Raw genomic sequence first — 17,043 nt, 5'->3', positions numbered from 1 at the left:
ACCCCCAGCAACCAGGCAGAGGGGCTGTTCTCTGGGCTGGGGTCAGGAACCTCCTCCGGCCTTAACCCAGGTTGGCAGACATTTCCCTTCAGGGATCCCTGTCTGGGACTCAGGAGGAGGGACAGTCCGACGGGGATGCTTGTTGGGGCAGGAATTCCTGGTTGGGCAGAGGCAAGGGCAGCACAGGGTGACCTGGGGCCCCTGACCGGTGGAGCTGAGGAGAGGCACAGGCCCGTGGTCGGGGTTCTAGGTGGGAGGGAGAGCAGAGGGCAGAGGCTTTGAGGGTGGAAAACCCAACCTGGGGTCGGGGTCCCTGAAGGCGCAGGTCTGCGGTTTAGATGGAGGTTGCTCTGGCTGGACGGCCTGGGGAAAATGAGTCTGAGTGGAGGAGCAGGGTGAGAATGGTGGGATGCCCTGCAGCTGCTGGTGGAAAGAACATGGGAGGGGGAAGGCCCGGTCCTCCCACCAGCTGGCGGAATGGACCTCTGGAAGGAATGGCCACACAGTGTGAAATCACTGGTGTTTATTGGCTGTGATTCCATCCGGAGAGAACACACGCAGGGGCCCCGACATGCAGGAGGCGGCGCAGGCGCAGGACAAACGGACAGAGGACACCACGGTCTAAGCTAAGCTCGCGGCCCCGGGCGCCATGCGCTGGGAACGGGGTGCGCAGGTTCTAAGAGAGGACGCCCTGTCTGCTCAGAGCTGGCTTTGAAAGGTGTGAAAACAGGAGTTTTTAAAAGACACGACCCAGGAGAAGTCAGCGAGAGGGCACAGGGCGAGCAGGACGGACAGCGACGTCCCCGCGGGCCGCGTCGCTGGGGCGCAGAGGGGCGCGGTGGTCTCTGCCGGGAGGGGCGTAGGTCGTTAGTATTGCAGTCTAACGTTATGGCTTCTCTAAAGCTATGTAAGGTCATGAAGGTCAATGCCAAGCCAACCCCGGCCCGAAACACGTGTAGACTTGATGCATTTGTGATGTGGACGGAAAGGGCCCGGGGGCGAGGCGACGCCTGTCAAGATAAAACTCATTAAATGCAAAGACCTCATTTACCTGAGATTCAACAAATTGTGATGCAAATTAAACATGAATGGAGGAGAAACAGGGACTCGGAGGCCGCCCCGCAGGGCCACCAGGTGGATTCGGCCACACGCGCGCCGGCTTCGCGCAGGGAACCCCGCAGGCCGCACCCGAGGAGCTGCCCACGGAGAAGGTGCTGAGCAGGGGCACAGGGTCTCCAGCGTCCGGAGACCCCCTGGGTGCCTCGGGCCTCTGCGGCTCCTGTGGAGGGTGCAGAGTTCAATGGGCGAGGGCAGGGGTCCTTCCCAGGGAGAAGCAGCAGCCGAGTCGGCGGAGAGGCCGGGAGGCCGGGTGGGGGGCGAGAGGCCAGGACTCGGGAAGAGCGGTGTGATGGGGTGGGGGCTTAGCGTCCCCCAAACCTATTGCTTTGTTTCCTTTAGTTTAGTAGTGAACACGGCCGTGGCGTTCGTAAGAAGCAAAACCTTCCAGAGAGGAGAGGAAAGGACGGGGACAGAGACTGACGGACAGGGGCGCGAGGGGGGCAGCCCGGGGGCGCGGAGAGCGGCCAAGTGCGGGCGCGAACACTCACGGCGGCGCGATCCGAACCCTGGTGTCCGCGCGCGGGAGGGGGGCCCAGGCCCCGCCGCCCCCGCCCCGCCCGCACCCCCCCATCTGCTATGGCTGTGCTCCTGAGTGCGGGCCCGACAGGCGCCCACCGCCGCTAATGAGTGCACAGGGGTGGTCGCGGGGCTGCCTTTCCGGCGGCCCTGGCCTCGGGCGCTGCTGGGTGGGCGGTAAACGGCAAGAGGAAGGGGCGTCCCAGGCGATGGGGCTCCAACCACCCGCGGGCAGAGGAGCACCGGGCGGACTGGGGGGGTCCTGGGGTCGCGCGCCCCTCGGGTGGGAGAGGCGGCGGGCGCAGGCAGGGCGGGCCTGGGGCTATGGCTTATATTGGCGTAGGGGCTGCACTCTGCTCGTCCCTTGGGGGCCTCCGCGGAGGGTCTGCAGGGGGGAGGGGCGGGGGCTCCGCGGGGCCTCTGTCCCGCGCGGGGCTACTTCTTGAGCATGTCCTGCAGCGGCCCGGGCAGGTACTTGATGACGGTGTCCAGGATGCTCTCGTCCTCCTCCTCGACCTCGTCCCCGCAACCCGGCGGGATGGCCTTCTTGGGCCGCGTCAGGCTCCCCTCGGAGTTGGCCTCCATGGCGGCCTGGGCCTCGGCCTCGCGCTCCTCCTTCTTCTTGATGCCGTACTGCGAGGGAGGCGGGGGTCAGGGCGGGGTCCCGGCGGCTCCCAGGCAGGCCGCAGCCTCCCTGCGCCAGGGACTGGCCCAGGAACCCCAGGAGGCGCGTGCGCGGCCCCCTGGCCCACCAGGCACACGAGGACCCCAGAGGGAGAAGAGACCCCGCGCCGGGGGTCCCTGGAGGAGTGGGAAGCCCCACGGAGAATGGGGGCCAGCAGCTGAGAAGCGGGGAGCAGGGGATGGGGAAGCTCCCATCTTCCTTGAGAGGAGAGGGGCCTGTGGCCCCACCTCTGGCTCCAAACCCAGCCCAGCCCCTGGCATCCTGCCTTCCAGGAAGCCTCCAGCTTGGGGCAGGGAGGGGTGGGCAGGATGCTGTGTGGCAGAGGTGGGGAGAAACAGTCACCCTCCAGCTGACCCTCCTGCCCAGTGCCTGGTCCACGACCTGCAGTCACTCCCGGGCCTGGCCAAGGCTGCCTGGATGCGGCCACAGCCCCAGCAGGGCCACTCTGGCAGGCCACTTCAGCTCTGTGGGCAGCTGGCAGAGGGGCCTGGGCAGCGATTACTTCCAGGCACTGGGTGTCCTGGAATCCTGCCTAGTCTTGACCTCAGCCAGCACTGCTGGGCCTCACCGAGCCCCTGCCCACCCCCGTTTCTCATCTCCTGTGAGTGTGTCTGCCCTCCGTAGTGGCTGAATACTGTCCCCCTCAAACTCATGTTGCCTGGAGCTTCAAATGTGATCTCGTTTGGAAATAGGTCTTTGTTAACGTGATTATGGTAAGGATGGGGATGAGGCCATCCTGGATTTGAGGGGCCTCAAGTCCAGTGAGAGTGTCCTTGTAAGAGACAGAAAGGACAGACACCCAGACGGGGGCGGGCATATGAAAGCGGAGGAAGTCGCAAGTGGCGAGGCCACAAGCCAAGAAACACCAGGGGTTGCAGGGCTGCCAGACGCAGGAAGGGGCAGGGAAGGGCCCTCCCCCAGAGTCTCCAGAAGGAGCGTGGGATTTTGGCCTTCTGCCCTCCAGGCCTCTAAGTTTCCGATGCCTGGCAGCGGGGTTTTGGTTCTTAGATCAATACACCTCCCCACCCCACATTCCTCCAGCCCTCCTGTGAGCCGCCAGCCCAGGAAGCCTGTGGTCATGGTGAGGCCATGGAACTACGGAACAGCCTCTTGCTGCCCAGGAAGGTGGGAACCAGTGGGGTTGGGCTGGCCTGGAAGGATTGGGGGCCTGGTGTTGTACAGGAGCCGGTTGTCCATCCCCTGGGCAGGACCCCCGAGCTGGGTCCAAGGTCCTGGGTCTGAGATTAAGGGTGCTCTAGAGTAGTGAAAGCGTCAGCAGCTGTGTCCAGGAGAAAACTTAGAAGGGGAGTGGGCACCAGCACTTTACAGGACCGAGGAGCACACCACAGGATCGCCAGCCGCAGGGAGGAGACTTTCTGCCCAGGAGGAGCCCCTCCCCTGCCATCTCCTGCTCCTGTCTCAGCAGCCCCTTCCCATAGAAGTGGTTGGTTCTGCTCCTGGTGCTGGGCACCCCCTGGCTCTCTAAGGAGGCCCCTCCCTCCTCCCAAATGGGGGCTGCCTGTGTGCCCCCCAACCCCACTGAGGGCAGTATCGGCACCTCTCCCCTCCCCTGGTGCTGCAGGTGGCTCTGGGTGTGGGGGGCCAGGGCCACCTTCAGTGAGATGGAAAGGAGGGCGCCATGCTCCCAGCGGCCTGCGGCCAGAGCACCACCTGGCCACTGAGGAGAGAGAGGGGCTGTGGGCTCGCCCTGGTCCTCAGCAGCCCCTGCACACTCTTGACAGAGCTGGGACTCCAGGGATCTCCTCAGTGAAGCGAAGAGCGCAGGATAGGAACGTCCTCCACAGGGACAGGGGCGTCACCCAGAGGGCCCTGCAGGCCCAGAGCAAAGCCCTGACCCCGCGGGGCAGCAAGAGCAGACTAGTTCTGGTCCTAGCCATCCACAGCAGGAAGGGCAGCAGCTCCAGGTACGGAAGTGGAGGGGGCACGTGCTCCTCGTCCTGTGGGGCCGGGGGTGCGCTGGAGAGAGTGATGCCACTGGAAGCTAGGTCCGGCCAAAGAGAGCTTCCCTCCAGCCAGGGGTGTGGGGGTCTGTGCATGCGGCGGCCACACGTGTGCCCAGCCCAGGAGGCTGTGCTGCCCAGGGCAAAGGCACTCAGGAACACGGGTGTGCTCAGAGGAGCAGGCATGTAACAGCGGGAACATAAGTTGTGTGAGCAAAGGAACCTCCCGGGTCAGGGGAGTGACCCTCGGGGCTTGGGGGACCCTGTCTGCAAATGGTGTGGGGTCCTTCCCTCTGGGCCCAGGAAGGAGACTCCAGGCCCTGCCACCAGGTTGTGGGACACTCAGAGCTTGGCTTGATGTGCCAGTTGCTGCACTGAGGCTCCAGGTCATTCTGAGGCTGAGGTCACGCTGGACTCGGCCTGAGGGCCAGGGTCACTCCGCCGGGAACACGGGCTCTGGGGCTGGGCTGCACACCGGAGCCTGAGACCCGGTTCTGAGGCGTCTGCTCCAGAGACAAACGCCCAGGCACACCCAGCCCCAGGCCCACCGTGATGCTGGTCAGCTGCTCTCCAGGAAGTAACACCTGAGGATGGGAGTGGCTGCTGGGGAAGCCTAGGAGGCCCTGACACGTCTGAGGTGAGACCCTGAACCCTGAAAACACTGTGTTCCTGAGAAGAAAAGGGCAGTGGGCGCTAATCAATACTGAGAACCAACAATAAGAACGATAGGATCAAACACCCAGCATCCAGCAACCGGGTGCACACCTGCTAGCCGCCGAGTGAGCTGTTGGGGGGGGGGGACGCAGTGTACCGGGGCAGCCCAGTGGGCCCTCAGAAGGCCCACGCAGGAAGGCCCAGGCGTGAGCTGCCCGACATGGGTGGCTGGAAGCTTATGCAAGCCAAGGGCGGGTCAGTCAGTGCGCGGAGCACAGAGGGGCCAGTCTCGCTCTCGATCCCTGGGCCTGGGCCTGTCCAGATGGCTGCCTGACTGGAGGTGCAGATGCGGTGCTCCTCTGGGAACTGCCTGAGGGGCTGGATACTCCGAAAGGATCCAGTCCCCATCCGCAAAGAGGCCTTGGACAGGGCAGCTCAGCACCTCTTCTCTAACCAGCCCCAAGATGCCTGGGGTGCCACAGCCCAGAGGAGGCTGGAGGCAGCAGGTGTTCTGATCAGGTGGCCACACCTGAGGGCGGGGTTCCCCCACCCCCAAAGGCTCCGTGGAGGAGGGCTCTGTGGGGCAGGTGTGGATGTGGGGTCTGGGGGGGATCCAGTGTGGTGGGGCCTCCAGAGCAGAGAGGCTGGTGCTTCCAAGGCCTGAGGGGCCAGTGGACTGTGGAGGGGGCTGTTCTTGTGGGCAGGTCTGTGGCCTCTATCCCTGTCACCTGTGTTCTCAGAGGGGCTTAGACCAAGACAGAAGCCCAGGTTGGTGCCTGGCAGCAAGGTCAGGCCAGCTCCCCATAGGCCTGACCAGAGAGCCCTGCACCCCAGCTGCCAGCTGTGGGCCCCACACGGAAACTGAGGTGCTTACGCTTCCCCCTTTCCTGGGCCTCACTCTCCCTGGTGTCTCCCAGTCTCTGGAGGGTGCAGCTGCTGCATCCTGTCCGGGCTACTCAGTCACTGACACTGCTGGCCCTGTCCCCACTACCCTTCGGGCCTGGACATGGTCCCCTGAGCCTGCCCTGTCCTGCCTCTGGGGACCCTGAGGAATGACACGGCCCAGAACAGCCGGTGTCCCTCTAAGATCATGCCAGCAGAGGCCAGAGCCCGGACGACCTGACCCGCTCTGGAGACACCTGCTTGGACACGGACCCAGACACAGCTCTCTCAGACCCCAGCCCACCATCACTTTGTGTCCCTCCCTCAGCTGCTACCTACCGCCACCTCCACTTCTACCTGGCGTCAGCTCTCTCAGCTCTGCCTGGGGCTCTCGGGGTCTTGGGGTCTTGGCTCTCCTCTCTGTTCCCTGCCTGTGTTGCTGTCTCTCCCTCTCTCTGTGCCTGTTTCTCCTCTCTTTGTCTCTCTCTCCCCTCTCTGTGTCTCTCTGTCTCTCTCTCTCTCTGTCTCTCTCCCTCTCTGTCTTTTTCTCTGTCTCTCCCTCTCTGTGTCTCTGTCTCTCCCTGTCTCTGTCTCTCCTTTCTCTGTCTCTCCCTCTCTGTGTCTCTCTCTCCCTCTGTCTCTCTGTATCTGTCTCTTTATCTCTGTCTCTGTCTCTCTCTGTTCTCTGACTCCTCTTCCCTTCTCCTCCTGTCCCCGTCCCCCGCTCCTGATACCCACAGTCTCCTGAGCACATCCGAGTGGGCTCTGGCTGCCTGGCTCAGATGGTGCATATTCCCTTGACTTCCTCCTGAAGCTCTGGGTCAGCTGGGGGAGCTGGAGGGCATGAGCCAGCACAGCAAAGTCGATCAACAGGAGATCCCTGGAAAAGTCCAGTGACCCTGGGTGGGATGCCAGGGCACCCAGCCCCCACTCCCCATCAGTGGCTGCTCTGCATCCTCCAGGGTGCATGGCGGTGGCGGGGAGGTTGCTGCAAGGGACCAGAGGGTGTGGGAAGAATCCGTGGGTGGGGTGGGGCAGCACTGCTGGACTGGCCTTTTGGGTATGGGGGCTGCATGTGCCCCACCTGCCCCGCCCCTGCCCTCCTATGTTGATCTCTATCCACTTCGGGAGCTCCAGCCTCCCCACAAGACCCCGTGGAGCCCACCCTTCCCTGGGTGCAGCTGACACAAGGCCAGGAAACAGCTTCTCCACCTGCTCTGGGTGCCCCTGGCAGCAGGGAGGGGTCCCGGGAGTCCGAACCTTCCCACCCTGAAGCCAGGCCATCTTGGCCCATCCAGGGAAAGGGACTAAGGCGACCCTCTGGGAAACACAGCTTCCGGCCTGCCTGGCCTGCTGCGGCCCCTACCCTCGGGGCCAGCGCACGGGGTGAGCACTGGGCCCCAGGCAGCACCCCAGGCCCCTCCTATGTGGAATGTGAACATCTCCCACGTGCCCCCTCACCCCTGGCTGGAGACTCCTCCAGGCTGCTGTCTGTGCCCACCCGGCTTCCAGCCAGGGCGGTGCTGGAGCCACCGAGGAAGCCGGAGCGGTTCTCGGGACCCCCTCGGACCTGGCCGCTGCGGGGACCCGGCTGAGTGGGAGTGACCGCGCGTGGCTGTCCCTGTGCCGGCAGCCACTCTGGGCCACCTCCTGAATCCCAGCGGGTGTCCCCCTCCCTGCATCCTCACTCCAGGCCGGGGTCACCTCAGAGCGCCCTCCCATGCCAGGTGGTCGCTCTATGACCCATCAGCGCAGGGTCCCGGGCAGCCAGCCAGGGTCCACCTTCTCCCACAGGGCTGCGCATCGGAATGCAGGCCCAGGAAGCCCGTCAGGACCGACCCTGGGGTCAGGAGCAGGACGGGCTGGGCCCCACAGAGGGAACCCAATCCGAGCCCCAACCCCCTCCACCACCCTGAAGCCCCCAAAGGGGAGGAGACCCAGGGGGACGACGCCCGCCCCTCCTCCGGGCAGCCCCTTCCACCCAGGCGGGGTCTGGGTCCCCGCTGGACTCAGGGCCGATTTCCGCGCAGGCGGGGCCCGGCCCGGCGCGCACCTTGTCTCGGATGCCCTGGCGCATGGCCTCGCGCTCCGCCTCCATCTTGGCGTACTTGGCCTTGCGCTCCTCCTCCGCCTGGCGCAGCGCCTCCTGCCGCTCCTCCTCCTTCTTGGCGGCGTCTGGGTCCTTCTCCTCGTCACCCCCGAGCATCTTCCCCATGTCCTTGGTGGCCCCTGGGACAGAAGTTGGTGATTCAGACCGCCCCATTCAGATGGCCAAGGCCGGGCTAGTGTCTCAGCCACACCCCCCAGCCCTCTGGCCGACTCCCCCAACCCTCCATCCACCCGACCCTCAGGCCGCCCCCACCACCCTCCAGTCGCTCTTCCCACCTCCATCTGGCCCTGACCCTCCTGCCCGGACCCTCCATCTAGCGTGCTGGGGTCTCCTGCTTTGCTTTCTGTTCCTCAAGGGACACAGGCAACTCCGTGGGGGGCGGGAGAGTGGCGCTGTGGTTGCGCGTCTCTATGCACCTGTGTGTGACTGCGTGCTTATGCATTCGTGTGGCTGTTGTGATTGTGTGTGCCCCACATATGGTTGTATGTCTGTGTGTGGTTCTGTGTGTGTTTGTGTAATATACATGCCTGGCTGTGTGGTTGTGTGTGGTTGTGCATGTGTGTGGTTTACTGCATGTGGCTGTGTGATCAGGCTTGTGGTCTTGTGGTTATGTGTGAGCTCCCAGGGGGTTGATGTGTCTTTTCTGGTCCTGTGTCCGGCAGAGGCCTGCCCTCCTGGAGGTGCTGCAGTTCAGCTGTTTATGCAGTAAGTGGGTTGAGGGGCAGAGCTGGCTGTCAGAGGCAAGGTCACCGAGTCTGACCCTGGGGGCAGAAGCCAGCATGCGGGCTGGCAGGGGCCCTGCTGGGGCTGCAGGGGACTGCTTGTTGCTGGCACCCAGGCCCTTATTGCTCTGCGGTGCCAGCCACCACTTTTCTCACGAGCTCCTGATTCACAGGCCCCACAAACACCTCCCTAAACAGCTCTGCGACTCGGCCCACAGGACAGAGATGCATCATTACAGCCTCTGAATGTAGCAGGCACTGTGGGGAGCCCTGGCCCTCGGCAGCTCCAGGGAACAGAGCAAGCTGGCTGGACCCAGCACACAATTGTCACTGAGGGAGGTGACCTGGCAGAGCGCCCAGGCTCCCCCACGGCCACTCACAGCCCTCAGCATTGCAGGGGTGCTCCTGGACCAGCCTCATGTGTGTGAGGGGACTCCAGCCACAGGTTGCCCCTGCAAATCCCGCTCTCCCCTGGTGGCCACTCGGCCTCCTTGAGGTGCTCCTCAGTGCTCAGGCACTGGCTCTGCCCCTCCTTGAAGGTCTTGCCTCTGGGCTCTGCCCACTGGATACCAGACCTCCTAAGGACTGCCCCCGGCCAGCTGAGCCAATGCCTCGCATATAAATGTCAGGTGGAATTCTGGGTTGAGCTAATACCACCCAGCCACTTTCCTCCTGGGTCCAGATGTGCCTCCCACCTTGTTTCTGTGAATTCAGCAGCTCCGTGTCCCTGGTGCTCTGGGTGCCCCCCCCATTACTACTCTGATACTGGGAAGCTCCATGCTATACGAAGCCTGGGAGAACGCCCTCGCCTGTAGCTATCTGTGCCAGTGCTGCCTCTGCCACTCATTCAGGAGTGAGCTCCCTGTCAAAGGTGGGCAGGAGCTGTCATTTGGAAGGCCCCCAGCTGTTGGTGGGAGGAGAACAGCTTGCTGGTTGAGTGCTCTGGGCTGAAGGTGTCACTCAAACAGGGCCATGCCTGCATCCTGCCGGCACCTCTGACTGCACCTGTTTTCCTGTCCCCCATATCCTGGCTGTCTGAAGCTATCACAGGCAGCGGGGTGTGGGGAGAACGAGCCCAGCTTGCTGCCCTTGTCGCTGTGGGGACAGGCAGGCAGCCTATGCCAGGCACTTGGCTGATAGCACAGATCTGGACTCCTCAACAGAAAGCTAAGAGCCTTGTGGTCAGTTTTCAGCCACATCTGCAACGTTTTGCAAAGCAGATTTTAGGCCCATGACTCAAGGGAAACTGGGTCACAGTAGAGTTGCTCCTAGATTCTTCTAACAGTCCCCAGTCATTGGACCAGAATCTCTCTGCCTCCTGGGCGGCTGTCTCTGGCAGGTGTGTGGGGGAGGCAAGGACAGCCCCCACAGCCCTGTCTTTGTGCAAATCTTACCCCCATGAGAAAAGCTAATTCACTCTAAAGTGAGTGACTCGTAGCTCTTTCTCCCTCCTGGAAAGGGCTGGTGTCTATAAGGAGGTGGGTAAGCCTGGTCTCTCCCCACATTGCTCTCCTGACTGAAGGGGTTCCTGGCTGGGGTGGGAGCTGCAGGGCTTCCACAGCTCAGTGGGCTGGTCCCTTCCCTCCCCTCCAGCTCATCACTTAGGCTGTGGGTCTAGTCACGGGAGCGGGCATTTATAGAGCACCAGGTGTGCTGCCCTCTGCTCCACGGGTGGCTGTGGGGGGCCCTCCCGCTCTGAGAGTGTAGAGGCCCCACTTGAGCCCTGGGCTGGTCCAGGTGCCAAAGGCTTCTGGAAGGCCCACCCCTAAGAAGGGGGACTGAGCGGAGGATTCGTGCTCCCCACAGGCTGCAAAGGCACTAGGCTCAGAGGGACCCCCTGCGAACCTAGGGAGCGTCACAGACGCCGCCCACCACCCGGCTTTTTGGCCCGGCTACTGCGCGGAGCCGCCTCCAGAACCGCTTCCAAAAGCTGGGAATTGGGCGCAGCCAGGAGCCCAACAGAAACTGCGGGAAGCTTGTTCCTGGCACAGAAACCCAAAGTGCCATTTGCTCTCCTGGCACAGACGCCAGAGCGGCGGGACAGGTGCAGAAGGGGTGGCCCCGAGCGCTGCTGCGACCCCACCAGCCTCGACCTCGACACCCCGCGACCCCGCCAGACCCTGGAAGCAGGAGCTGCACCCCGCATCCGCAGGAGGGCGGCGCTGCCACACCCCCCGGTTTCCAGAGGAGGCCGCTGCGGCGCGGGGCCGACCCAAGTGGTGCCCGAGGCTGGGACACTCCGACTCTGATTGCAGGGGGGTCGGATCCGAGGCTGGGGGCCCCGCAGTCTGGCTGGGGTCCGCTACTGGCCTCGCCGCACAGGGGCCGACCCCACCCCTCTCTCATTCTTCTCTGAGCCTCAGCTTCCCCCGTGAGAGATGGAGGCGGTCGGGGGCGCACCGGACTCGACCCCGCAGGCAATGACGGGGCTGGCAATGCCTCCCACAGCGGCGCAGGCGGATAAGCCCCCTGGGGAGGGAGCTCAGTCCCAGGGGGAGGGGCCCTTCCCACCCGGGAGCTCCCCTCATACCTGGGGTTGCAGATCCCGGGGCCTCCCTGCACTCTGGCCCTGCTGAGACTCCATCACCCACCCCACCTCGTGGTAGCAGAAGGGGCAGAAGCTGAGACGTTTCCTCTGCAGACATCGGAGAGGGTGGGGTCAGGGCCGCCAAGTTCCCAGCCCTGAGGCTCTTCCCGGGAACCCACCTTCCAGACCTTTGCTGGAGCGGCACCCACGTTCCCAAGACACCCAGACAGTTTCTGGGGAGGGGGGGAACTGCTTCTGTCTAGCAGCTGCCCTGAGGTCAAAACCCTGCTCAGGGTTTCCTTACACTGTCAGTACAATGACAATGGCTGCATTCAACTTAGTGTGCACGATACATAAATTATGTAGATGTACACACTACATCCATTAAAGTTGTTTTTAAAGCTTCATTTTGAAATGATTGTAGACTTACAGAACATTCACAAAGATTGTATAAGAGGGCTCTTGTATGTGGTGCCTGGGCCTCCCTAAACACTGACATTGCATCTACCGAGTGTTCGTCAAAGCTGAGACCTGGACATGGTGCCGGCGATCACCCCACTGAAGACTTCCTTTGGGGTCACCACTTTTCCAGATCTGCCTCCCGGGCTCAAGTGATTCTCTTGCCTCAGCCTCCTGACTACCTGGGACTACAGATGCCTGCCACCACGCCTGGCTAATTTTTGTATTTTTAGTAGAGACGGGTTTCACCATATTGGCCAGGGTGGTCTCGAACTCCTGACCTCCTGATCCGCCTGCCTTGGCTTCCCAAAGTGCTGGGATTACAGGCGTGAGCCACTGCACCCAGCCTAATGTTAATTTTTAAGAAGGTAAAAATTCTTTCTAACTTGAAATAAAACTATGGGGAAAATTATAGAATTGAATGAAAAATTAAATAATACCTAAATAAAGAAAGACACTTGTTATTTTTCTGGGCTGGGTAACTCCACACGTAAAGACATCCATCCTCCCCAAACTCCAAAGAGTTAAGAAGAAAATTCTGTGAAATCTGACAAGCTGAGTGTTGCATACAGACCTGCAAAAGGCCCATCTGCCAGAATAGACACCTGAAGGAAAAAGAGGAGAGTGAGGTCCACCAGATACCAAGACAGAATGATGATGGTGCAGCGGGAGGAAGACAGATAATGGGTCCAGAGTGGGGAGCCCGTCCCCAGACCCCCATGGACACAGGACCCACACGTGGGAGCAGAGACAGAGGTGGAGCCTCAGGACCTTGGAGAAGGAGTGCAGTATTCCCAGATGGGACAGGATACTTGATGGGAAAGAATAAAACTGGACTCCTGCACAACACACAGACACATTCTTGTTGATTGTAGATCTAAATATGAATCCCAAATACATGCAGGCAAAGAAAAACACAGTCCCTGCCACCCTCTGGCCCGTCACCAGCTGTATTTCCCTTTGTAGTTGTGCTGTTTCCTGAACTGGTGCCGTCTGTTGTGTTTGGCTTCTGATTGCCAGTCTGCTAATAGAAAGCCCTGTGGGAGCAGGCACGCCAGTCAGCTCAGAGCTGCATCCCTGGCACCGAGAGCAGAGCCTGCCACTCAGCAGGTGCTCAGCAAATAGTCAATAATAATTTTTTTTTTTTTTTTTTTTTGAGACGAAGTCTCGCTCTTGTCCCCCAGGCTGGAATGCAGTGGCGTGATCTTGGCTCACTACAACGTCCGCCTCCCGGGCTCAAGCGATTCTCCTGCCTCAGTCTCCTGAGTAGCTGGGACTACAGGCTCCTGCCACCACGCCCGGCTAATTTTTGTATTTTTAGTAGAGACGGGGTTTCACCATGTTGGCCAGGCTGGTCTCAGGTGATCCACCCGCCTTGGCCTCCCAAAGTGCTGGGATTACAGGTGTGAGCCACCGTGACTGGCCAGTTGATAATAAATTTTTTAAATGCAAGCAGTATTTGTAATGTACTCAGCCACAAACAAAACCTTAAGAAACCCACAACTAACATGATAGTTCATGATAGTGAAACAGAACACTTTCCCCTTAGGCTGAGTGACACGAAGAGGATGCTCACGCTCATTGCTCCTGCTCACCTTTGTACCAAAGGACTCCGCCATCGCACTGAGGCAAGGAAAACAAATAAAAGGCATGAAGGTTGATAAGGAAGAAGTAATGACATAATCATCTATGTAGAAAATCCTAAGGAATCCACAAAAGTACTACTAGAAACAAGTGAATTTAGCAAGGTCTTAAAATACAAGATTAGTAACAGCAAACAAAAAGACTTTTGGCCAGGTGCAGTGGCTCACGTCTGTAATCCCAGCACTTTGGGAGGCTGAGACGGGCGGATCACGAGGTAAGGAGTTTGAGACCATCCTGGCTAACACGGTGAAACCCCATCTCTACTAAAAATACAAAAAATTAGCCAGGCATGGCAGCGGGTGCCTGTAGTCCCAGCTACTCAGGAGGCCAAAGCAGAAGAATGGTGTGAACCCAGGAGGCGGAGCTTGCAGTGAGCTGAGATCGTACCACTGCACTCCAGCCTGGGTGACAGAGCAAGACTCAGTCTCAAAAAAAAAAAAAAAAAAAAAAAAAAAAAAATAGATTTTATATACTAGCAGCAAACAATTGGAAAGTGAAATTTAAAACAATTCCACTAATAATGCTGCCAAACCATAAAACAACCGATTGCTGTATTTTAAATTAATGTGCAAGACCACTTCACCAAAACTACAGAATTGCTGAGAGAAATTAAATAAAACCTAAGTGAACATAGAGATATACCATGTTCATGAACTTAATGGTGTTACATCAGTTTTCCCTCGATTGACCTACAGATTTAATGCAATCCCAAGCAAAATGCAAATTGACTTTTTGGGAAAAATTTACCACCCGATTCTAAAATGTATATGAATATGGCAAAAGACCTAGAATAGACAAAACAATTTTGCTAAAGGAGAAAACTTTTAGAGGACTTATACAACCTGACTTTTTTTCTTCCGAGATAGAGTCTAGCTCTGTCACCCAGGCTAGAGTGCAGTGGCAGGATCTTGGCTCCCTGCAACCTCCACTTCACGGATTCTCCTGCCTCAGCCTCGCAAGTAGCTGGGATTACAGGAGCCTGCTACCACACTTAACTAATTTTTGTATTTTTAGTAGAGACGGGGTTTCACCATGTTGTCCAGGCTGTTCTCGTACTCTTGACCTCGTGATCTACCTGCCTTGGCCTCCCGAAGTGCTGGGATTATAAGCATGAGCCAGCAAGCCTGGCCACAACCTGACATTAAGACTTAACTATAATCAAGGCAGTATGGTATAAACAAAAGAACAGACATATAGGCCAGGCGTAGTGGCTCACACCTGTAATTCCAACACTTTGGGAGGCCGAGATGGGCGGATCACCTGAGCTCAGGAGTTTGAGACAAGCCCGATGGACATGGTGAAACTTCGTTTCTATTAAAAATGCAAAAAATTAGCTGGGTGTGGTGGTGCACGCCTGTAATTCCAGCTACTTGGAAGGCTGAGGCAGGAGAATCACTTGAACCCAAGAGGTGGACGTTGCAGTGAGCTAAGATGGCACCACTGAACTCCAGCCTGGGTGACAGTGAGACTCCGTCTCAAAAAAAAAAAAAAAAAAAAAGAACAGACATATAGATCAATGGAACAGTATAGAAAGTCCAGAAATAGACCCATACATGTATCGTCAATTGATTTTTGACAGAGCTGCAGAGGGAATTCAGTGAGGATGAGGATTATATCGTCAATTGATTTTTGACAGAGCCGCAGAGGTATGGACCCATACGTATATCGTCAATAGATTTTTGACAGAGCTGCAGAGGGAATTCAGTGAGGGTGAGGATAGTCCTTACTTCTTTTTTCTTTTCTTAGACAGGGTCTTGCTCTGTTGCCCAGGCTGCAATGCAGAGGTTCAATCATAGCTCACTGCAGTCTCAACTTCCTGGGCTCACCTGATCCTCCCACATCAGCCTCCCATGTGCCACCATGCAGCTAATTTTTTAAAAACATTTTTTGTAGAGACAGAGTCTCACTATGTTGCCCAGGCTGGTCTCGAACTCCTGGGCTCAAGTGATCTGCCTGCCTCAGCCTCCCAAAGTGCTGGGATTGCAGGCGTGAGCCACCGCGCCTGGCCACATAGTGCTTTCAGAAGGGCACCGGCTCAATTCATGTGCAAAATAAACACATATGTAAATGTTTTTTTTACCTGACGCTTTATATAAAAATGAACTCACAATCAATCATAGATCTAAATGTCAAAGCTGAAATTATACAACTTCTAGAAGAAAACATAAAATCTCTGGGACTTTGGCTTAAGCAAAGATTTATTGTATAAGTGACAAAAGAATAAATCTTAAAAGAAAATTGATAAATTGAACTTCATCACCATTAAACATTTTTGCTCTTCTGTGATATTACGAGATGTATACATATGTTTTCATCTATGGCTCCTGCCCCACAATCCCATGGCCCTTGCTATAATGTTGGGGCTCTTTAGAATCAGGAACCAGAACCCCATTCTCTGACCTTCTGCCCCTCTTTCCCCTGTGCAGGGCAGGACTCAGATTTTCCCCTGACTTGCTGATGGTGAGTCATAAGCCCTCATTTCAGAAGGTGCCCTGCCCCGCGCCCTGGAGAAAGGAACGCTGCAGAGAGAGGCCAAGAATCTGGACAGGCCTTGCTGGGTTTAGATCACACCCTTTTCATTGGTCACTTTCTCCGGGAACGTCCATGCATCTTCCACCATGCCGATCCGAGACAGTCTCCTCAAGAGGCTGGGGTTCAGGAGCTTCCGGAGAGCTGGGCACATAGAGGCTAGAAGGAAGGTGAAGAACTCATCCGTGTGCCAGGAGGGTGGCACCCCCACTCCACAGGGTGGAAGCTCCTGTGCTTGGGACCCTTTAGGCTGGCCATGTGTCTCTTCATCTGGCTATGTGTATCCTAGAAAATATCCTCAGCTCACACCTGTAATCCCAGCACTTTGGGAGGCCGAGGCGGGTGGATCACCTGAGGTCTGGAGTTCGAGACCAGCCTGGCCAACATGATGAAACCCCATCTCTACTAAAAATACAAAAATTATCCAGCCGTGGTGGCATGTGCCTAAAATCCTAGCTACTCAGGAGGCTGAGGCACGAGAATTGCTTGAACCTGGGAGACGGAGGTTGCAGTGAGCCGAGATCGCGCCATTGTATTTTAGCCTGGGCGACAGAGTGAGACTCCATCTCAAAAAGTGAGAAATAAAAAGATCCTCTGTAAAAAACCATAAGCATGTGTTTCCCTGAATTCTGTGAGCTGCTCTAGCAGTTAAACCCAAGATAAGAGGGGGTCGTATGAACCCCAACATGAAACCGGTTGTTCAGACGTTCTAGGGTCCTGGACTTGCGACTGGTGGGATGGAGGGGGCAGCCTTGTGGGATTGAGCCCTCGATGCAGGGTTTCTGACGCTGTCTCCAGGTAGACGGCATCAGAATCGAATTGAATTAGAGGACGCCTTGCTGGTGTCCACTGCAGGACTGATTGCTTGCTTGGTGGGTGGGAAAACCCTCACACATTTGGTCACAGACTTCTTCTGTGTTGATTATCCTTGTGGAGTGAGGGCAGAGGGAAAAACAGTTTGAGTTTTTCTTAACATCTTCAAAAGACACTATCTTAAAAAATGAAAAGGTACACCACAGGCTGAGAGAATATATTTGCAGACCATACATCTGCAAATTCATGGCCGGGCTCGGTGGCTCACGCATGTAATCCCAGCACTTTGGGAGGCTGAGGCGGGCAGATTACTTGAGGTCAGGAGTTCGAGACCAACCTGGGCAACATGGGGAAACCCTGTCTCTACTTTAAAAAAACAAAAATTAGCTGGGCATGGTAGTGAGTGCCTGTAATCCCAGCTA

General features: G+C 58.0%; 1 protein-coding gene across 1 annotated transcript in view; it reads right to left on the bottom strand.

The window, feature by feature from the left end:
* Positions 1 to 508: 508 nt before the first annotated feature.
* CPLX1 (complexin 1) overlaps positions 509 to 17,043 on the bottom strand; it is a 43,019-nt gene continuing 26,484 nt past the window's right edge. The window contains exons 2-3 of the mRNA XM_017865419.1: positions 7,871 to 8,046; positions 509 to 2,268 (exon numbers count right to left, since the gene is read on the bottom strand). Of these exons, the coding sequence (XP_017720908.1) occupies positions 2,071 to 2,268; positions 7,871 to 8,046 (374 nt within the window). The 3' untranslated portion in view covers positions 509 to 2,070. The remainder of the gene's footprint in view (positions 2,269 to 7,870; positions 8,047 to 17,043) is intronic.

Source organism: Rhinopithecus bieti, unplaced genomic scaffold (assembly GCF_001698545.2).
Source record: "Rhinopithecus bieti isolate Rb0 unplaced genomic scaffold, ASM169854v2 scaffold_79532, whole genome shotgun sequence".
Classification (NCBI taxonomy): domain Eukaryota; kingdom Metazoa; phylum Chordata; class Mammalia; order Primates; family Cercopithecidae; genus Rhinopithecus; species Rhinopithecus bieti.
Note: the sequence above shows the minus strand (reverse complement) of the source record. Positions and strands in the feature narration are given on the sequence as shown.